At 44.4% G+C, this 23,689-nt stretch overlaps 2 protein-coding genes across 2 annotated transcripts in view; one reads left to right on the top strand and one right to left on the bottom strand.

The window, feature by feature from the left end:
* LOC146208324 (uncharacterized) overlaps positions 1-23,689 on the top strand; it is a 79,039-nt gene that overhangs the window by 5,687 nt on the left and 49,663 nt on the right. The window lies entirely within an intron of this gene.
* On the bottom strand, positions 7,659-22,126 carry LOC146208328 (adenosine receptor A2a-like). Its single transcript, XM_084587247.1, has 2 exons — positions 21,987-22,126; positions 7,659-8,794 (listed from the first exon to the last, which is right to left on the bottom strand). Exon 2 carries the CDS (start codon positions 8,693-8,695, stop codon positions 7,733-7,735), a length of 963 nt encoding a protein of 320 aa, XP_084443373.1. The 5' UTR covers positions 8,696-8,794; positions 21,987-22,126; the 3' UTR covers positions 7,659-7,732.

Here is a 23,689-nt window from a genome sequence, read left to right as displayed (position 1 = left end):
CGATGATCCGTCGCTACTTTGAAAGGTCTCCCGTACAGGTACGGCCTGAACTTCATAATTGCCCACACTATGGCGAGGCACTCTTTTTCAATGGCAGAATAATTGCCCTCGGTCTTCGACAACTAACGACTTGCGTAAGCAAGTACACGTTGTTGACCCTTTTGAACCTGAACTATAGTATAGCGCCCAAACCAAAATTACTCGCATCGGTGTGTACCCCCGTGTCGGCGTGTTCATAAAAGTGCGCTAGAACGGGTATAGTAACAAAGTACGTTATAACGGGTGGTGACAAAGTGCGCTAGAACGGATAGTGACATGAGCCGGCGTTGAAGGTCCTGAAATGCCTGCAGCTGCAATGTTTCCCATCGGAACTGTGCATCTGCCACGGTGAGATGCGTAAGGGGCGCGGCGATTTTGGAGAAGTTTGGCACAAAGCGGCGGTAGTACGCACATAACCTCAGGAAGCGCCGAACTTCCTTCTGGTCTCGTGGCGGCGGGAAATTCGCGATGGCAACAGTTTTTTCGGGACCAGGAAGCTTCCTTGTTGACGGAGTGGCCTGAAAACTGCAATTCTTATGTGAAGTGACATTTTTCGGCCTTTAAAGTAAGGCCGGGAGCTTTTATAGCTTGCAGTACCACCTCGAGGCTACGAATGTGCTCTGTAAAACTTGGGGCGAAGATGATCACATCGCCACTTCTCCCATTTTAGGCCCGCGACGACGGTGTCCATAAGCCTTTGAAAGGTCGCTGGCGCAAAGCAAAGGCTGAACGTCATGACCCGAAACTTCTGAAAACTATCTGGAGTGATAATAGCAGCCTTCTCGCGGTCCCTCTCGTCTACCTCAGTATGCCAGTACCCAAATTTGAGGTCCATGGTAGAGCAATACTTGGTGTTGCATAGGTGATCCAAAGCGTCGTCGATTCTGGGCAGGGGGCAAACATTATTTTTTGTTATATTGTTCAATCGTCGGTAGTCAAAGCAGATCCGTAATGTTCCGTGTTTCTTCTTGACATCAATAGCACATTTCTAATGCAACTTTTCTTCCCAGTGTAGCACCATGACAACACAGCTGTCATTCCCAAGGTGAAATGCACTAGCTAGAATTGATACTAAATTTGCCTGTCTGGTACACGTATCACTATCAGAATCTTGGAGGGGCGAAGGCGAGAAAACAACGCAGAAATTTCGAGGGCAAACGTTTTCTTTTATTTTTGCTTTTGTTTTTTAACGGACGAAAATGTGGAAAAAAAAAAACATTTCCTAATGCGACTTCAAGGTTTGCAATGCTGCGTGATTTAAGTTCAATTTTATTTTCCGCTGTCTAATCACCACAGAATTCTTCGATGAGAGTAGAAAGCAATTCTGATTAATCGTCAGTTTCTAGGTTTTTATATTGTTTAGTGTCCCAAAGCTACATCGGCAGTGAGATACGCTGTAGAGGAGGGTTCTGATCATTTCGAGTACAACGGATTATTTTAACGTGCACTGATATCCGACAGCAGATGGGCGCCCTGCGCCTCGCCTGCATGGAAAAGCGGCCTCCACGGCGGAGCTCGAACCCAGGTCCACCAGCTTAGTAGTCGGGCACCTTTATTATCGCCTCTTAAGATACCGCTTTCTAGGCGTTCGTGCTGCAAGAAACTGGGTTGAAGGTTGGTTACTTGGGCGCGCCAGGCTGAACACGTCGAACTTCTTTACCTAGCTTTTTAAGTCGAATAAAATGGCTTAACGTGATGCCACGCGATGAACGCGGCACAAAACCAAGCTGCTTTATCCGAATGCAAGCCTTCCTACGGACAATATCGACAGTTATTTAGGTTGTCTTCAGGGAGACTGTACATTACCTATTTACGAGGTATAATCGCGCTTTCGTCTTATGAAATTTAATGAAAACCAGGCAAAAACTTCAACTTATACCGCTGCGCAGTCTTGCCATGTGTGCTTTCACAGGGCAAGCAAAAGAAAGAAAGTACTCATAGTGAATGACAGTCGGTTAGCAAGGTATATTGTTACAGATATTGAGAAACGTTCGCCCGCGGTTTAACTTTGTCTGGAAGCAATTATTTTGGGTGAATTGGCGAAATTCGAGCATCCATTACGCAGGTCCTGTAGCGTTGAGCATGGATTTCTTAACGCTACGATTTTGAAAAGACATCTGTTGTTTTGTAAGAGATTTAGGCTGGACGCCAAAACATTAACGTCAATGAAACAAACAGCAAGCATATCAGGATTGTTTATTAGCGCAGTCCTCATGCCAAACTAGCTATTCGCTACTTTTCATGGGTACATAACAGTACCCACTACGAAAACACTTCACGAAGGTTGCTTCTTTTCTAAACCATCTAGAGCTGCAAACCCAAATTGATGTGCCTCAACTCAAGCTTCTCCCTTGAGTGAAGCTCGTTTCGAAGTGCATGCGAGTAAACAACCTTGTAGAGGAAGCCTTGAAAAATGAGACGTGTTGAACATTTTTGACAAAGGAATGGACTAATATGTATGGTCAGACACTAACCAATCGGTCGTTGCTTCTACTAAGCCATCGTTCAACTGATAAGTCGAAAAAGATAAGAATCATCCCACTGCGGTGTATGCGCAAAGTGGCAGAAAGGTGAAAGTAGGACAGATACGGTAGTGTTAATCCTATACAAGACCATGCAACAATTTACGCTTGTCACATACATTTGATATACTAATCGCGGTATGGGTTTTTTAGGTATTATCTGAGGAAGCTAAAGGCACTATTGACGATAGTGTTTTTAGCGAATAAATCCATGCTTGTCTAAGCAAATAACTTGTTGCGTTCTTTTGTTTTTCAATATTTCAGGGTTTTTATGAAAACATGCCTAAACCGTTTCTTTTTTTAAAGCACTCAAAGTTTCCGAAAATTGTGCGCCTCTATATAACGTTATTCATACACGCACAGAGTGGTGGAAACGCGCACAAAGATTGTCATCGTGCAAGTGTGACGAATGGAAATATCACACACGTTAGCGCGGCAAAAACGCAAAATGCCTGAAAACCGACGCCAGCGAATCTAAAAATAGGTTGGTTGCCAGCCTTGTTTTCTTGCAGTCCGCGCTTATTTTCCAAGACGTTGGCGCGCTCCCTCGAGACCGGCCATGCTCCGCGATCGCGAGTACCCAGTGAACGGTAAAACCCCTGAACAGTACTGCAGTCGCCGCCTATCGGAAGCAAGCGTAATTACTTGTTCTTGCATTTCCTCTGAGATTACTGCTTAGTTTATGCCACAATATACAAACCTTTCCTAGAAGGTTGACTATTTTTTTGTTGGTGAAGTACCCTAGGCTGCCACCCTCCTGATAGCTACGGCCAAAACTCCGTCCAACTCAGATGTTTCTTTCGTGAGCAGGGCACTGTAATGCGACTGAAGACGTGCAGTATTGACTCCGAGACGTTTGGCTATTGCAGCTGTTCGTATAGTTGACAAAGTATGGCGCCACTAGGCTCATGTCCTCTAATGAGAGGAAAGCGTGTTTCGAATTCACCCTGGGCATTAGTATCAAAAATTTATGTGTGCATGGTCTTATAGCCTTGCAATAGCTATAAAACGCTTGCTCTTTTTTGTCAGTGTGCCGCAAGAAAGAATATTCCAGAAAACAAATGTATCTGCAAGCCATAAACTTTATATTTAAGGACTGCTTAGCACGGTTAAAAGCTAAATGCTCTCTGTTCGTCTCGTTATGGCAATATTGATTTTTGTTTAAAGCGAAAGCAGTACCAGCATCAAAATCTGTAAACGTCATCTGTATCAAGCCTTTTAAGCGTGAAGCCTCCCCCCCCCCTCCCCCACTCACCCCATAATAAGTGACACCCATCAGTCTCCTCTTCACAGCACTGCAAACCTACCAATCGCCACCTACGATCCATCTTTTCCATCCAGGAGCACCACCTTACAAAACCGTGTCCTCTAGAACTTCCAACCACCCCTTCCTCGCCTACCCCACCCTACACACAACTTCTATCCGATAAATCACGCAGCAGCGAAAGGAAAAAGCGGAGGCGGAGTTTAAATCAAAGCCAGCTGACGTCCAGAAATGCCATGGTCACATTCTCAACTCACGAGTTAGAGGTCTGCTCAATCAGTCACCGGTATACCTTCGACCGCCGACGCCTACCACTTCATCCTCTAGAAACATTTTATCATTTGTGTAAAGGTTCGACTTAAAGTAAAGGAATCTGCAGAATTAAAACATCAAATTAATCATCAAGCATAAATTCAATAGCTTTCTCAGTATTATCTCTGGTTGACCGGTAATATCTTGAGATTCGCATCAGTAGTAAACTGCTTGCTATCTCATGAGCGTTACTGTCTGGTTGAACAGCCACCTAACGCTTGGGAAGGATTGCAAGGAGATAAAGTAGAAATCTCATTGAGTTCACAAAGTATCGTCCATTGCAGTAGCGTCCTTACGCTAAGCAGTGGGCGTCCTCGGGGAAAACACATATAATGTAAGAACCTTTGTACATACTTGGTTAAATATACCTGCACTATCGGGTTCACTTAACTTTAAAGGGGGGATAACGTGAGGCAGCACACTGCAAAACTAATGCGAGAACTATTGCGCACATTCTGAGTGCTTAAGAGTACATTTAGAGGACGAACGGCGCTCACATGACGGATAGCAGGGGCGCAATGCAAAAATCGACCGAAGTTCCTTTCCTAAACACCTCCGTGCGAGGTTGGAGATCGAGTGCATACGGATGTACCGGTTATGTGCCCGGCCATGAATATACATCTTTACCGTTCTTATTAGAGATCCTCTCAACGTCCTATGGCATGATCGGCACCACCAGAAACTAATAACTCGTTTCGTTCCAACTACCCAGAAATAAACATTGCATTCACAGTCGATAACAGCTATAGACCGACTATGAGCTAGCAAACGTTTTTTGGAGATCGAGTGCATACGGATGTACCGGTTATGTGCCCGGCCATGAATATACATCTTTACCGTTCTTATTAGAGATCCTCTCAACGTCCTATGGCATGATCGGCACCACCAGAAACTAATAACTCGTTTCGTTCCAACTACCCAGAAATAAACATTGCATTCACAGTCGATAACAGCTATAGACCGACTATGAGCTAGCAAACGTTTTTTTTTATGCGTAACTGCATCCACGCAAATTAGGTCAGTTGCTGAATAAGGTATATAGATTTGCGAAATGTCTAGGAAAATGTTATTAATTACGTGAAGGGATGCAATGGTAGATTTCAATCTGCCGTTAATATGCATATAGTGTGCTAACGACAATCGAATCTCCTTTTTTTTTTCATGGTTACGATGCAGTTTTACACGATGTTTTGTCGCACCACACAACCGGGAAAACCATTTTTTCAGCTACAAGGACCAAGAGTATGATGGGACAAAAGCCAGCAAGAAGGCACTTGTATACGCCTACTAAGATTTTTTTTAAGGATCCAGAGCAAACCTTCTAGCAAGAGATTATTGTACTGCACAGAAACGACATCATGCAGAATACGGAAAAACATTAACAGATTTCACTACTCTATGGGTAGATGGAGAGAACGAGGAAAACTTTATTGACTCTGAAGACAATTCGATGTTGAGGTCACCCCTTGAATTCCTTGGTCCGGGGCTTCAGCGGCTGCGGCTCCAGCGCATGCATCCCAGTCGACCAAATGGATTTCGTCGTGCAGGCCTTCGCGGAACAGCTCAGCCTCCCACTCATTCCTTTTTGGGTTCCTGTATGCGTTAGATTGAGGGGATATTCTAACGGCTCCATACTTGAGAATGCCACTGGAGAGCCCTTGGTAAATAGACTCGACGACTTACTACCCTCTTAGAATGGTTTGAGTAGTTGGCTGCGTCTACGTATACGTGCAGCTTAGATTACCAGCACTTTTCACTGGTGGCGGCAGCTTTCAATGGTGCCTCTTTCTTTCTTTTGTGGATTTGTGGGTGCATGTGCCATGGAATGAGCCACTGAATCTCGCTCGTATGTCACCAGGAACGTCAATAGTCTGACTGACCTTAAGTATGCTATCTTGATACACGAGCCTGGAAAGTAAGGCATGTCCTATGAATGTTTGTGTAAGGCGTTATTTCTAGTCTATACATTGGGACCTTGCTTATGTTCAGCAAAAGTATAGGATATGACCAGGCTGTTAATTTTGTTAGTTTCACCTCCTCCATTCGAGGTAAACAGGGCCCCTCCGCGGTGGTGAAGTGGTTAGGGCGCTCGACTGCTGTGTCCAAGAATGCGGGATCGACTCCCGGCAGCTGCTTTTCTTTGGAGGCGAAAATCAAGGCGTCCGACCGTGTATTGTGCAATGTCGGTGCACGTTAAAGAACCCCAGACGGTCGAAATTTCCGGATCCCTCTACTAGCCGTAGTCGCTTCGGAGCTTTAAACCTAATACACCACGAGGTAGAATGGAGAAAGTAGGTTCGTACGGGGGGCCGCTACGGCGTCTTACCCCGCTTCCAGTAGGCGGCCGACGCTGTCAGGGCTAGGGGTACGGTTAGGGATTTTGAGATAAAAGATTTTTCTGTGTGTCGCTACATGCGAAAAGCCATCGTTTGCAGTAGAAGGCATATCTATGTTAACATTATCCAGCATAGACATGGCATAGGGGCCACAAGTAGCACGTATGGATTGGGTAGCAAGAAAACTAACACTGGCATAATTACTTCAATCCATCTTACGATTTGATTCACCCTGGCCGCTGTGGACCCACCTGTGTGCTGTGCGAGGTCAGTGGAGCGCAGATAACTCCAGGTAGTAAAACTTTCCGGAGCCTTTTACTAAAGCGCCTCTCATAGCCTGAGCCGCTTTGTGACGTTAAACTCTATAATCCCAAACCAATCTTGCGATTAGGTCAAGATATATTAACTTGATGATGTGGAAGGTCATTAATTAAAGGGACTGGCCCATCTAATATTGCTTGCAGCCAAAGAAGATGGTATGTAAGTGCCGTAGCATTTGTGGCTTCGAGGTATGGGTGCGATGGGCAGATTCAAGCAATGCATCCGTTAAAAACTTCTGCATGGGCTCAGTGTAACTTAAATGTATAAACTTCCACCTCGCCGATGCGAAAGGTAGTGACAGTCTTATTGCTGTCTGTTACGGTAGATAAAAATCACTGCTCATTCAATTAAATGCACTTCTTTTCTATTCTTTTATTGAAGTGGTGCCTCAATATGCTTAGTCATGTAAGCATACACACATTCACATTCATTCATTTATGGGATTCACATTCGATAACAGGAAATGGCTAAAGGAAAAGAAATGGATCAGGCAGTATAACTTGTCATGGTTATCTGGCTGAACGCATGTCGCTCCTCTTCCATATTATTTACAAGCCGACATAGCCCTAAACTGAATAAATAGACGTACTTTATTCGATGCAGGGTACAACTGACAAAACATATCTAACAAAAGCTCAGCGTGCAGCTAAACGATACGTCGCAATGTTACACCATGTTTTCGCTTCATATTCGTTGATGCGCGAGTGAGGTTATGACTGGCTCTCAATTAGAGCCATTAAAATATCCATGATTATGTAATGCAAATATCAACGTTGTCAGGGTAAGCCTCACCCATAGTTGTAGATGTTTTCAATCATTCCTTATTTTAAGGATCATGCATAATGTGCACAACAAAAAACAGTACACTTCCTCATGTCCACTCTGCAGTGCAGCTATGAACATTCACTCAACATTGCAGTCACCATTTGGGTGTGCTATCAAACGCTGTTTTCCCTTTCTTGCCTTGCACAGTTCTGTTTGCGAGGGCACAAAATTTCCCGGAAAGCTGATCTGAAGTCTTTTGCCTTCCAGCCGTAAATCACCGGGTTCAGAGCAGACTTTCCGAAGAATAGACAGATGACGTAGGGCTTAACATCCACCGCCAAACTAGTGTTCGGCCCGACGAAAAATGGAATTAGTATGATCACGGAATACGGCACATATCCGAGGATGCACACAGCCAGTACCATAGCCATGGTGCACGCTGTCCTGGCCTCTTGCCGCACCCGGTGATGTGCGTCGCTGTTGGACGTCATCGCCTTCATCTGCTTCCACGACGCCCGAAACACGAAGAAATACAAAGCAAGTGTCCCCACTGTGCCAATGCTCGAAATACCGGCTGTGACCAGTATGTAGACGCGCGAGTAGACGTAGCTGAGATCGCAGACGACCAGCACAACGTCGAGGCCCAGAGGGTAGTCCTTGACATCGCCGATGCCCATGCAGGGAAGCAGGCTGTACAGTAGGAAAAAGATCCACACGAACACAATGTAGCCGACTGCCATCCGATACCTCATGAGCCGGTAGTACGATATGCCGTGGACCACGGATACGTAACGGTCAACGGCAACGCCCAGGTGACTGAAAGTGGAGCAGGCCGTCGAATAGGTGGCGAACCAGTACCGGAAGAGGCACAGCCTCCGGTGGCAAGACATTCGCTCGATGAAGTAAAAGGCGTCGTAGAAGGGGACGTTCAGGGCCACCAACAAGTCGGCACAGGCGAGGCTTAGCACAAAGTAGTTGGTGATTGTCCGAAGGCGCGCACAACGACACACGGATAGAATGACCAACAGGTTGCCGAGGAGAGCCACGACAGCGAGGGAGCATTGTATAGCGGATACCCAGACTATGCGGCTGGCATTGTACTTGGCGGCATTGCAGATTGTTCGGTTGGTCTCCATACTCAACGGGAAGGAGGGGTGACTGTGATGAGCGCTTCGCGCTGAGTTTCCAGGCCGTTCTCAGTCATCTCGTCCTCACGTCGAGAGTCCTGTGTGGCTCTGCGAGAATTAAAAAGAAACACAAAACTTGGGTGGTAGCCTTAACCTTGATTGATTGCGGGACATCGGGATAAAATCCCTAAAGTCCCACAGACCGTAGCATGCACGTTGTTTTTCTTTTTTCTTTATCAACTCTCCCCTTGCGGCGGATGTTTTTGCGTTTATTTCAAAAAGAGACGATTTTAAAGCCACTGGTTGGGCTCTGAAAGCACGTAAACCCATTGATCAAAGTAAACAGACATTCTTGATTGTGTACTTGTGTACACGTTCCCTCTAAAACAGTTTCCTCACACGACCTTGCCGGCGAGAAAAGATTAGAGGTTTAAATTTGAGTTTTCATCTTGCCGGAGCTTAAGTATAGCCTAGAGACAACTCAAACATTGTGTCTTGGATTAAAGCACTAGAAACTTTTTCCACGCGTGTCAAACAACTGTGATAAAAAAAAAAGAAACGTGCTTGCTTCGCTGACTTACTAGTTATATTTCTGTAACAATGATGTGACAATGCAGAAGATGTAATCTTGTTTTGGAACGGTTATTTGTGCCGAGAGAATGGCTCACCACGACCAAATTCCATGTCCCCATTTCTTACAGCTTCTCTCCTTACTCTAGGAACTATTCCCATTTATCTGCACTTCTACCAACACTTCCTCGTAGGTCAGGTTTCAACAACTTTGTTGGGCAGTTGCAACAGTTTCATATTGTTTAATTATACACACAAGTACACACACACACACATTCACTCCCGCACAGACACGCTGCAAAAGTTGGCAAAAATTGGCGGAACAGTACGAAAATATATGGCAAAAGACGCTACTTTGAAGTGCTCTTGAAATACTTTAACCAATCGAGGCGCCTTGGCTTACATAAACAGACTCATGATTTTGTGTTTATCCTTGGCGGGGATACTCAGAAGCGGAGCGCGACAGGCGCATTTTCATATTCATCCCGCAACGTCTGAACTTCAAAACCAAGCGCTCCGATTGTTAATATGTGGCATAAAGCACATAATTTAATTGCCGTCACTTTGCGATCATGCGCAATGTTTTGTTGACTAGTTGGCGGTGCATTGTTATGGAAGAGGTCAAAATCCAGTAACATTGCAGTGAAGAGAACGTCCAACTTTCAACGCAAAATAATATCGTGCTTAGCCTATGGCATAGAGTTACGAGTGGCCTCGTATACTAGAACACTTGGTTTACCTTTCGAATATAGCGTCCTCCGCCCACCGAGGTGTTTCCTCACAAAGGTGCAAGTGTGCATGGTTATATGAGAGGTCGAGGTGTTTGCGTCTTGAAATAGGCCAGCTCGCCAATCAGGCGCACAGTGCCGCAGAATGAAGTATGTAGGGATTAGTTTCGTAAAGTAAGCTCCTAGTGCGTGTTTTATTGCAGAAGAAAATTTTGTTTCTTGTCGAGCAGCCAGAGGAGTGAAAAGGTAAGAAGAATTGTACGTTGACCTTTTACGAAGGCTGCTGAGCTACTAACAATGTTAATTAACTGTTAACGTCATGATGGCAGTATTAATTGGTAACTGTAACGATGAGCTATTTCTTGTCTTTGGCTGGCAGGGTCAGACTGGAACGTGGCACTGGTATGAGACACAAGCCATAGTCTACGCTCCATCTCGTTGGAGTCGGCTGAGCGAGGCCGCTGCTACTGCAGAGCCAAATTCGTTCACAAAATAACATGCACTATGTACTACGCAACCTACTTTGTGAAAGGTTTAATTCAGCAAATAAAGGGTAAATTTAATTAAAACTGGGGCACTAAATATAAAAAAGGAAGCTGTGAATGGCCCGTAGGTACTTTTGCCAAAACTTCACTTGAAGATTATGGCAGGACCCAATGGCATTATTTCTTCTGTCTCTTCTCTGGTTTCCCTCAACTGCATAATTTTCTTTTCTGTGCAAAAACTTATATTCTAAAAGGTGTGTGTATATACGTCGCAGCAATCTGTGCAGCTTGGCGGTAAAGCAACGGCGGAAATTATGCACCTACCTTAGAGAGCCTAATGAATAGACGGTTAACTAAAATAACGAATCAACGTTTTTTTGTTTAGATAATAAGGTGCAGCATTATACTGAAAAAAAAATTGGAGGCCGTCCGCATCGAAGTTGAGTTCCTTTTTTAAATGTTATTAATCTGCAATTTCGCTAGAAATACCGAAGTTATATGCATGACATATCTTAAAAATTATCTTGCTTGTAGTTTTTAAGCATCAAATACAGATGTCATTCGTGTATTTCATCATATTGAAGCCGTTAACAAGATTTTTTTTTTTTTTTGCGGCGATATTTTGAGCAGTAGTGTCATTTTGTAAATATTCAATGCGTGGAATCAGACTCAACAAGCTTTCAGAGGCAAATTTTTCACGTTCTATTCTTTCAAGCTACATTGCCGAATAAGGAAATTCTAAAACGGAGCTCACCTTTCATGTTGACAGCCTTCAATTTCAAAGTGTAATATTGCCTTTTAATATAACTTATTTCATTTAGAAAGTTCTAGTAGTTAATTGATTACGTAATCATTAAGATCTGTAACATGCGTTATGTCCGAGTTGCTGTTACGCCCACCTCTACACAGATCACTGAGGTATCTCTGATAGTTGTAATATAGGAATGCATTTAACGGCTGCATCTTCAAGTACGCTGGTGAGCTGAAATGAATCTCTGCATTTTTGGAATGACATTCAAATCATCTAGCAGAGCGTCAAGCTGGGCTAGATGATAATAATACTAATAATTGGTTAACGGGAAGGGAAAGGCGCAGTATCTGTCACACTTGCTTTGTGGACATCTGAACCGCACCGTATGGAAAGGAGGAAGGTGGGAGTGAAAGTGGAAAGAGACAAAGAGAGAAAGGAGAACCGTAGTGGAGGGCTACGGAGTAATTTCGACCACCTGGGGATCTTTAACGTGTGCTAAAGATCCCCAGGTGGGCTAGATGATGTAATTTAATTTTGTAACTTGGGATTCTGTGCTTGCAGATGTGGACGAAAGAAGATAAGGAAAATTCTCTCCTCACACATAGGCTTGGACTTGATGTATTTAGGCTTACGACCCTCCGCACTTCCTTAATGCTTCCTGAATGTACGGGAGAAAAAAGAGACTTAGTCGGGGCTCGTGGTTACTTTTCGGGATGCCACAAACATTCGCCACCAAGAGGTGCCAGTGTAAAATGCATCAACGACGCCAATTATTAACTCTTGCTTTCCACGTGCACAAAAAGAGGCAAAAAGAAAAAGGCGACGCTCGTGGGCAATATTTTCTCTCGCCTGGGATGTTTCAACAAATTTCTTGCAAGCCCCCTCCTCCCCTTCCCACATCGCCCCCCCCCCCCCCCGCCCGCCAACCGAAAAAGAAAGGATTATTATCTTTATTTTCTCTATTAATGAGCCGTACTCAGGGACACTTATGCTCTACATTTTAGGGTATGATGTGGCAGCCTTATTGGCTCCCGTCTACATCTCCCCTAGCGAATCCCCGTTCGCCTACATTCACCTTTCTACTTGATGAATTACTAATCAATTTCTCCCATTATCTCTCACACACGCATTTGCATGCGGTCGTATACCCCATTTTGTTCAAGACTACCTCCCATAGATATAAAGCCTCGATTTAGCCAAGTCATGCAAATGTTTTACGTGGAGGTCTGACTCGGAGTTGGCCACGTCATGTGATTTCGTGACGTCACACTGCCCGCTGACCAATCAGTGCCCTGCCCAGTCAAGGCACCTGTCAACTATGGCCTGCCAGAGGAATGCCCGTGATTTTAGGCTTAAATCATTAATGATAAGTGTATTGTTTAATACTGATCTGTGAACAACACGCATCTGGCGACGATCTCACTACAGTAAAAAAAAAAAAAAAAAAAAAAAAAAAAGCAGTAAGTACCACGGGAAACAAGGCTTCCATACGCTTAATTCATTAAGCGCAGTTTACGGTACGGAAAGAGAGCACTTGCTTTGCGAGGACGTTGAAATATTTTTCGTACGATAGCCTCCCAAAACGAACAAGGTGGAACGAGGGAAACAAAAAAGGCGGTGCGTATAAATCAAGGCGAAATGCACGAAACTCAAGCTTGACAAACACCAAGCGTGCTAAGACCAGCAGAGACGCGAGCGGAATTTAGGCAAGCAAATAAAGAAATGAAACTTCAAAATATAACATTCAAAGGCTCGACATGATACTCAGTCTTTGACAAGAAACCATAATACATAAACTTCCACTGTTGCGTGCTTAACCGCATTTTTATTCGCTTTGATTATTTGTCCTTACGTACGCGCCCGTTCATGTGCGTGCGTGCGTGTTTGAGAGCGTGTGTGAGAGCGCGCGCTCTGCGTTTCGTCAATGCTGGCAACAGTTATCCTTCTGAACATAGATGGAAGACACACCGGCCCCCACCTCGTTTCTGTCCGAAACCTCGGAGCCGTAGCCTTGCTCTCCAGCAATCATCGCAAACCCTGGTCCATCTGAAAAACTTCGCAATGAAGAGACTTTGTCGTGTATCTCTCATACGTTTCTAAACAGCACCGCATTTTAAACACTAACGCAACCCGCCTTTCTCAGCACCTTCACCGGTTGAGTTGCTTTCTGTAAGATACTGGTTTCAATTTAAAAAAGTGTCGCTTGGTTTGGTTTGGTTTGGTTTGTGGGGTTTAACGTCTCAAAGCGACTCAGGCTATGAGAGACGCCGTAGTGGAAGACTCCGGAAATTTCGACCACCTTGGGTTCTTTAACGTGCACTGACATCGTACAGGACACGGGCGCCTTGCTTTTCGCCACCAGCGAAAAGCGGCCGCCGAGGCCAGGATTCGATCCCGCGTCCCTGGGAACAGTATTCGAGCGCCGTAACCACTGCGCCACCCCGGCGGGGTATTAAAATATTATTAGTTAATGTATTACTTATACTTTATACTTTATGTCGCTTTCAGTCGCGGCAGAGATTTAGGCAGAGCCTTTCTACACAACCAGACGCAGGCGAGGAAGTGGGACCCTTTTATATATTTTTACTGTCTGCCGAGTCGAGGAACCCTAACCGATATTTAAATTACCAATGTTACAGATCTAAACGCCAGTTTCTACTCTGTCAGCATCTCGTTCCATTTGCATCGATTTTGCTGCGCACCTGCCTCCCTAGTTCTTTCCCGTGCTTTGTCTAAGCCCTTCTGCCCTCGTGATTTATTCAGTACGGAGACGTGATGCTCTTGCTTGTCCTATACGCCGTTCTCCAAAGTTGTGCAGTGCTGCGGGAAAGATGTACCAGCCAAAGGGGGCTGAATTAAATATCTACACCCGCAAAACAGACACGTTATCAGCAGGCTGGACTATCTTGGTTGGCCTGCGCACCTGGCTTCGGTCAACAGCACATTAGGCTTTCCAGTGAAGGTCTCTCTTAATTCTATCTCTGGGCGGCTGACGACCCAGTCCAGTGTTTCACTCACTGCACGCACTTTGCAAGGTGAAGCAACGCGGCTCGTTCGTGCGACGCTGCGTTAAAACCGACAAGTCAGTGCCGCACAAAGAACTGCTCTAGAGAGGCCGGTGGCTCATCAGACTATGTAGAAAGCGCAAAAAAAGAGGAAGACATGTGGGAGGATAGAAGGGCCAAGAAGACGAGTACGTGCAAGAATAGGAAGATAACAAGGAAAAACTAAAGGTAATCGATCTCGGTGGAAACTATTTCCAACCTGCTCTCGGCGAACGAACTCAGCGACCCCGTTCTAACACAAAGCAGACGCGAACCAAAAAAAGAGCCGCGTGTGGTGCATGGGGAATGTGTTTAAGGTCGCCGGTGGCGGAGAAAGACAGAAACAACGTCGTACCCTTTTTGCGAAGCCGAAACAAGGCACAAAGAAGTAGGCAAGGAAAACATTCGCGGACTTTACGATGTGGCAAGAGCACAGCAACAAGACATGCTGCAGTGGCGCTAACGCGGCTTGCGGGCCGTCTCGAAGCAGCTAGGTTCGTCCGCACTAGCGAAATGTGCAAGGGAAGAATAGACTCGCTTGCTTCCTTGCATTGGTTCCGCCTCTGTATACGCGTTGTTTTGCAGGTAGCTGTTCCCAGTTATCGCTCGGAGTGGAAGTACGCTGACTGGACCAATCCGCAGCGTTTCGATGACTGTCGGTTATTTACGCCAAATGCTTTTAGCTTTCACCCTCAGCAATTAACAGGCGAACGTCGTCCGGAAAACTGACGCGAAGTTAATTGACGCCGAAATCGAAGGGGAAACACAAGACGTGGGAAACACAATGGCGAAACCAAAGCTAATTTACATATGTCAGGTGCTCCTCATATTCTACTGCACAAACACCCGAAAGGCGACATGAGGAACTCACATGACAGAAGCACTCCTGGAGTCTCTGTTTTTTTTTTTTTTTTTTGGCTTCAGAAGCTGAATACAAATGAGTTTTCAGTACGGAATGTCATGAATAAACAGGTTTCCAAATCTTACTCTTGAAATGACGCAAGGCTTCTCCCGCTGGAAGGTCGCGCAAAGTTTAAATGTCTCTCATGCGTACGTTTGGGGCACGAATAGCGTCACGGAAGCCGGAAAGCATCACCGGGATGTCTTTGCAGTCTTTCCAATACCGACGTGCTTAGTAGTGCCCCTTATACGTCTAGTTTCAGTGCTGTCTCTAATAAAACACAGTGTACAAGGGCGCAACAGTTTTCAAGAAAACATTCCTCATGGTGGACGCGTTATGCATTTTCCGAATTGGCGCGATACTGCCAACCCTTATTTGCCGAGTAAAAGTCTCGAAAGGGATTAGGACGTGAAGTACGTATTAAGTAAAACGTCTAACGTATCTTACGCACCGTAAATTTTTCTTGTAAAATTGGCGTGTGTAAAGCTGGTTTGCGCGCCTTGGTATAGGGACTCCCTGGATACTAAGAGCTCTTGATACAGCCCACATCCTAGCCTCTATGCGTTTCCTTTGTGTTCACTGCGAATACTATCATGAGGTAGTTAAGCTCGCCAAATAATTTGGTGAATATCTTTTTAATGTGAATAATCAAGCCTTTGTGCCAACCTGTAATGCCCCGGTGTCACAAAACGTGCTTTGGATGCGAGTACCATGACGTTGGCCAGGCACTCGGTGAAAGTTATAAGAAGACTAGATGTGACGCAAATCTACCTACGTACGCGGCCCTGGAAAGCATCCAATTATGAAAACCGGTCAGCTATGAAGCTGGATATTCTGCCACTATCTTCACGCCTGACTGGAGCACGAGGCATGTTTTGTTTCTCTTCTTTCTGCGGACGGTTTCGGGTTTTGCGCAATCTATTGTCGCTCGGGAATGAGATCTAACTTGATGTTTAAGCCCATCTATAATATTACGTACAGCCTCACAATACACGGAAATAGGACGAAATGATAAAGTCTTACTCCTTTCACCTTGGTTAGCTCATTATTTATGCACATACAATTGACACCTTACTTATGATTTTCATGTTAAGTATTATCTTATTCTTTGTTTCTACGAAGGAAACAAGGAATGAATGGAGGAGATATTCGGTTTGCTGTCAAACGTTACCTTAGCATCTTAGCACTTCAGTGCCTAATTTATGGAGTTTACAAAGAATGAAATCATCTCCTCCCCGCTTGAGCGCCGCAGGGGTTAGGGTGCTCGACTACTGTGCCCAAGGATGCAGGGTCGAATTCCGGCCTCAGAGGCTGCTTTTCGGTGAAGGCGAAAAGCCAGGTGCCCGTGTTGTGTGCGATGTCAGTGCATGTTAAAGAACCCCCGGTAGTCGAAATTTCCAGAGCCCTCCACTACAGCGTCTCTCATAGCCTGGATCATTTTGGGACGTTAAACCCTGAAAATTACACTAAAAATTATCTCCTCTAGACATCGCCGGCTTGAGTACTCCAATTGAAAAGCTATCATAAAATTCGTTAGTACCGCTAAAATTTTGGAAATTGCTATTTGGGTAATTCAAGAAAATGAAAGTGATAACGGTACATGGCAAAAGTCACTTTTCCTTTTTCTGACAGCTCAGCTGAAAATGCTGACTGTAGATGACCATTTCCTCGTCAAAAGTTCGTATGAAGTTACCGATTTTCTTGAAGCATATAAAAGCAAAGCTCTTATGGCCTTTTCTATTGATATTAAGGACCTTTGTTATTCTGTTCCTCAGGACAAATTGCTTCAGTGTGTTGAAGACAGCATAGATTTTTATGGCAGCACTGCCTTCCAAAACGCTTCAGAGATTCCGGTTCAAGCTTTCGTTAAGCTATTATCTAAGTATCTCTCAGACGTTTTGCTCCTGGGAAGACCTGAAAAAAAAAACTGGAATACCTATAGAATCCTGCATCGCACCTGTCCTAAGTTCTATCTTCCTTGCCTCAGTAAACAGGGCGTTGGATTCACTTTTTGATGACGCCCCCTTGATGAAGACTGCTCGATATGACGATGACTACATGGTTTTCATAAGCAAGCGCAGCCACTCCTTTCACACAACCATTCAGGAAGTTCAGAAGTTATTTTGTTTTTCTATGTCCCCTTTAAGCTTGCCACATGAGTTGCCAGAGGATCAGCGCATTCATTTCCTTGATGTTGTCACGTGCTCTGTGACCAGGGAGCGAGACACGAAAGCAGAACTCAAGCCAGGGGGTTTCGCCCGAGGGGAACGTTTAAAGCGGTGCAGACAAGCAAGCGCGACACACTCTTTTTCGTCATTTCTCGATCAGAGACGTGTCACCTGGCAATGAAATATAACATCAAGCTTCACTTTGGGATCCAACACACTTGTTGGTCATATGAACCCTGGAATAAGAAACATCTGCTTCCTTACCATTCAGCTTGCTGTAATATAATGAAGTGTGCTATAGCCACCTTGTGTTTTTCGAGTGCCCTCAGAAAATCCTGCCCACACAGTATGCAATATAGCTTTGAAAAACAGCGAGATAGGTTAATGGGTTAATGGGCTAATGGAAGCAGTCAGTTGCCCCAAACATTCAGAAACAGACAATTATCAACACCGGTCAAAATGGGGATGTTAAGCAGCCAACAATTAATTAAAGAAAAAGAAACAAAACTTTGTCGTTATTCCTTATTACCACACTATCTCACATAACCTCAAGAAGATCATGGGCCGCGCAGAGGTGAAAGTGATCTTTTCCGCTCCAGAGAAGCTGTCCAAGATTTGCAGAAGCGCTAACCCTCGACAAGGAAAAACAGCTATCTGTAAAAAAAAAAAAAGAAAAAAAAAAAAAAAAAAAAAAAAAAAAAACATTGAAACCGTTTCTTTCCATGTGATAAGAAACTGGTTTATTCCATTCCTTTTAAGTGCGACAATATGTACTACATTTGGAAAACGGGCAGATGTCTAAATGACCGGTTGCGTGAACACAATAACGATTTAAAAAATGGTGTCAAAGGCAACTTAGCGACTCATTGCAAAAAATATTTTCATTGGCATCCATAATTCGATGAATGTGAAGTCATCTGTCATCACAGAGACGAGCTCATAAGAGAGATAATTGGGGCAGTTAACATCGTGTCTAGCAGCGCACCATCAGGTATTTTATCCGACAAAGAAATCAGGTTTATTTCTGCTAATAGGTAAAACGTTATTTATGATAAGCTTCTTTGATTATGTTTTTCTTTTCATGTTCTTTTTTTGTTTCTGGTTGGTGCATAGCTCACCTAGAAAAATATAGAATAATCATAATATTCTCTACAGGCTTCAACGCCAGGTCTGGACATTACGTGTTTGCTGCACTCGCGTATTTCGCGTTTCATGTTAAGGTCGATGATTATGACTTCGCGAATGATCATTCCCACCTGTATGGAATACAGAAACCATGTCCCGACAAAAACCGCCGGTAGAGAACCTCCTTTGTTTCCCCGTAATTCACACCCACGCTTCCCAATGTGGGTCGCTGCTGTCGGAAAACACCTGCCAGGAGGTGTTGTTTGCCGACGCGCTACGCTGCGTTTACCTTGCGCCTAGACGCCAGTTGATAAAGTGCCTGTCAACACCGGGGGTTTGCGCTTAAGCAAACATCCTAACGTCGCGGTCGAGTGCCTGACCGAGATGTCGGCTCATTCGCAACTCAGAGCTGGTGCAAGAACATGGGTTCCTTTGGTACCGGGCTAGGCCGTCGTATAACACGTCATATTGTCAGTAAAAGCACCCTTGTATGAAGCTGGGTTACCTAGCTCCGTGAATAACAAGAATTACTTCGCAATCTTCATGGCTGGCCTTAGTCCCAGCACACGGAAAGCAAGTTTGATTATGGCGTTTGTTGCAGGAAATGCGAATATAAACGCTCAAATATCAGCTGTAAGGATACCGTACATTATAATCTCTGAGCGCTCAGTTCAGGGTCGAAAAAAGGTTGTCAAGCCCACGAAGATATGCTCTGTGTGCCCGCATGTTGCTATTCCGCCTTCTGTTTATGTCTGTATTCAACGCGGAACCACGTGAGCATTCTCCAGAAGGACGTGCTTCTTGTGTGCGTATGTTCACTTATTTCATGCATACCACTTGCTTTTGAGGCACGTGTGAAAGAAGAGAGCTTCTCGAAGTCGTCACATGAATAATTCATAGAACGAGTTGCGAGTGGCCTTAGAGGCGCGTTTGAAGTACAACTAGCCTAAATATATGCTTATCATCGTCCAGTCAAAATTTGGAGTGAGATTATAACTGATAATAGTGCTCTCAAGGGCGGAGAAGAAAGAACTGAAAAAAGCATCACATCAGGCAACAAAAAGGTATAGGAAAACTAGCAAGATGACCGTACCGTTCCGAGAAGATGGTGAACATATATTTCCTTTGCTTTTTTCTCTCAAATGATTGCTCCTCGGCATTATAAAGTGCCCGTGTACTTGGACAAGAGCAAACCACTCGATAGGGTAATGAAAGCCTAACCGTTGGTCACGAACAGCGTCAAGCTAACCGAGAACGGCGTACGTCCATGAGACGTCAGAACTTCCTTGAAGGAATCCAATTATTTCTTGCAACGCTTGGTTTAAAAGTTGGACGCTGGAAACTTTTCTTGCTTCATTTATTTTCCTGTTGTTATTGCTGTCAGAACGTATAAAAGTACCTTGAACCTGGTTTCATCTCAAATGCCAGGGGCCATTTTTGTGAACACTACGAAGAATGTTGCCAGAAGTAACTGCTTTATACTAAATGAATGTCACATAAAACGATGATTTTGCTTCTTGACACGGGCGTGTGCACTGTATTATATTTTACACGAACATACATATATACGTGTGACACACTTCAGCAAGCATCTACATACATACATACATACATACATACATACATACATACATACATACATACATACATACATACATACATACATACATACATACATACATACATACATACATACATACATACATACATACATACATACATACATACATACATACATACATACATACATACATACATACATACATACATACATACATACATACATACATACATACATACATACATACATACATACATACATACATACATACATACATACATACATACATACATACATACATACATACATACATACATACATACATACATACATACATACATACATACATACATACATACATACATACATACATACATACATACATACATACATACATACATACATACATACATACATACCACCTAACTTCAGTTCGAATGTCTCGCTTACTAAATAACTGCACAGAATTCCACAACCATCACCATGTAGATGGATCCCTTTTACAGCGTGCGTTATGAACTGAACTTTTATGTATGGCCTAAGTAATAAATTCTCGATTGCATTTCTACGCATGTACAGTTTTGGATACCAGATACATGTCTCTAGAGGCATTGCTAAAGTTTTGTTACTGTCTTCAAGGCTCCGCCTGTATTGCTCCTTGTGTTGGCCGAACTTCATAGCACTGAGACATGGCATAACATCTCGAGAGACCTGAGTGAAATTTCGTCATGTTCTAGCACGAATGTGAATATAACCTTCTCAAATAAATTATCTGTTACGGTGCGCTTCGTTTTCGAGTGCTGTAATACAATAACGAGCGAAATATTCGCTACCATATATACAAAACCGCTGTAAATACTATGCACATTGACAATTGACATGCGCGTATCTCACATCACTACCTTGTCCAACGTTCCATTGTTCTGCTTTTATTTTATCGTTTTAGCAATCACAGCCACTCCACCCTCTTTTAACTCATTCCATGAAACGTCTGAAGTTCTACAGTTTGCATGCAGTTCCACGAAATACCGTAAAAAAATTAACAGCAATGTTCGTTGCAATTATTAATGTTCTATTCAAGTCTTCCGTGCAGAAAGTTTTGTCAACAGATGCAAGAGCTGAACTAATAGTTTTTTGAAACAGTGAACCAGACCGAGGCGCAGAACAGGAGTGCGCTCGACTCTGGCTTTTACTCTGGCCCAGGAGTGCGAACTAAATAAATAACTAACTAGCCTCATACTCAGTTTTAATAGCTCCCAGCTTTTCATGCATCCAAAACAAAAAGCAGTAGCAGCAACTACAGAAAAATGCGATTTGCTGAGAGAAGTTACTATTGCGTTGTCTGACCACACATGATAACACCTCTTTATTCCCATCTGTCTGCTAAAAGTGCAAAGCCGTGGATGGGAGAATTATCACTGTTCGGACCTCTGTGCCTAAGTAAATAATTAAACTTTAAACTCTGCAAAATAACAGCTTGAGGGGCAAGTTGGTGCATCATCGTATTCAGATATGTGGCGCAAATAAACACAAACACAGGAGAAGATACACAGCACACGCGCACACTACCAACTGTAAGAAGAACCGGAAAACACTTCCTCTTCTACACTGAGGCACGTCTCAACTTCCTCTTCTTCTCATTTTCCTCTTCTTTGCCCAGGGGGAAAATGGCACTCACTTCCTGCATTTACTTTTTTATTTGCCGTCAAGCTTTTCGTCATATCCCAGATTAACTGCAATTCATAACAGCGATCACTTGCTTCTTGCGAACCAATTGCACCTTACGGGTTCTTCAATAATTCCCTTTGTGCCAGCATCAAGCTCACTTCGAGGTCGCATGAATTCATCCCTCTCAACCCATAGCTCGTCGCCAGACCAAATTGAATGCTGTATTGTCAGTATCGCATACTGAAGGCAAATATACGGCGAATAAGCTATAAACAGAAACAATGAACAGGAAGTCTTACCGTGCAATAGCCGTTGGAAACCCATGCATGCCTTGGCCTCCACGCATTGGTCGTTGTCAAATATTGAGGTGCAAAGCACTACACAGTCGTTAAAGAGTACCCAGCACCGCATGGCTTTCTAGTAGAGAGCGCGCACCCCAGTACGGGCTACGGCCGCCCGGGCGCGCACCGAGTGCTCCAAGTGTGAAGCATGCCAGGCACACCACCGGCGGAGCGCGCCCACTCGAACACGGCGGGCCGACCGCTTGCCACTCTCTCCCTCCTTTCTTCCCTTTTTCTTTGCTCCGCTCCAGAACCTGTTTCTTCTCTCGTCCTCATGACGTCAAGAAACAAAGCGCCGAAGAAGAAAACAGAAGAGGAAGAGAATGTGAAGGAAAGAAGACGCAGGCAAACCGGCAAACCCCCAGCGTGTGCCCGAGAATGGACGCTTCCCTCAATGCAGCGTAAATGAAGCGCAATTCAACACGCAGACAGTCGGCCTTGGCCCCATATTCGACGCGCGTTCACCCCGCCCTACTAGCGGCAGGCAAAGAATCCAGTGTTCCTGGGTGTCAGTAAGGGAGAGCAGCTGATGGGGCTCATGTTTTCTTCATGAAATCATTCCATGAAGGGTTCATTCTGCTATGCAAAGCCGCGTCGACGGTCGCCCGAGCAGCATATTAGACGAAGGTGGTTTCGTGTTGCTTGCAGGCCGCAACCCGGGCGCCACAAGTGTAAATATATCCACGTATAAGAGAGAGAAAGAGAGAGAGTGGTGGGCAGGTGAGGTCCGCAGAGGCGAGCATAATTTATTCAGCCAGCCCATGTCCTACGCAGGAACAAATAACTCGCTGTCGACACAGCAGGCCAGCCCCGGCTCATGCGAAGCAGTCAGGTTGGACGGGACGTTGTTTATGCCAGACCACGCTGGGTGTCCACTGCGCTAGAAGAGTGTCGTCGTACTTAATATCCCATGATGAATGACACAACGGACAAAATGTATGGCACTACGTCGTTAACAGTGAGCACTGTCACACTTACAGCACTCAAAACAACAAATGCTATGACTGTAGAATCACAGTCGATTTGGCGACCTAGTAATTTGTTTTACAAGTTTAATTACAAAAAAGACATTAGAACAACAGTTATCTAAATTACGCCAGTAAGACCCGTAATAAAATCAATCAGACTGTGATGCAAAACTATTATTCATATAGCGAAATAGGGAATCCGCTAAAGGCGCATGTAGTCAAATGACGACGCATAAAGGAAAGTTCCACGCTTTCAGCGCAAAGTGCATCGTAAACACGCTCGTGAGTGAGTGTAGGCTTAAGAGAAAGAAAGGTTACCGATTCTTGGTATTATATCAGCTTGATGTCTTGCTTCTATCCTTTCAATGCAGTGGGCACACCCTCGGTCCAGGGTAACACTTGTTTCTGCTGCCTGCTTGGCACGTCGGACCAGCCATTGCGGATTCTTTATGTATTTGCTGGTAAGCATCTGCTCCCGCTGCACTGCTGCACGTCGGTTTTGAATTACTGAACCAACCGGTGTTCCGCCGCATTTCTATGTGAGGTGATATGACATAGGGTTACCTCCAAAACAAAGAGCAGCGCTTTTGCAATGTGTTAGGTATATTTTGCTTAACTTATTCTGAATATTTAATGAGGAAGTTTGCATTTTCCACCATATCACAACCTTTCGTTTCTCCAGTGCTTTGCGCG

Source organism: Amblyomma maculatum, chromosome 1, assembly GCF_055883805.1.
Source record: "Amblyomma maculatum isolate TAMU_Amacu chromosome 1, ASM5588380v1, whole genome shotgun sequence".
Lineage (NCBI taxonomy): Eukaryota > Metazoa > Arthropoda > Arachnida > Ixodida > Ixodidae > Amblyomma > Amblyomma maculatum.
The sequence above is the reverse complement of the archived record's forward strand: the minus strand, read 5'-3'. Positions and strand labels throughout refer to the sequence as shown.

Coding starts and splice junctions, on each gene's coding strand:
- LOC146208328 (XM_084587247.1), bottom strand. CDS start 8,695: ATGGAGACCAACCGAACAATCTGCAATGCCGCCAAGTACAATGCCAGC.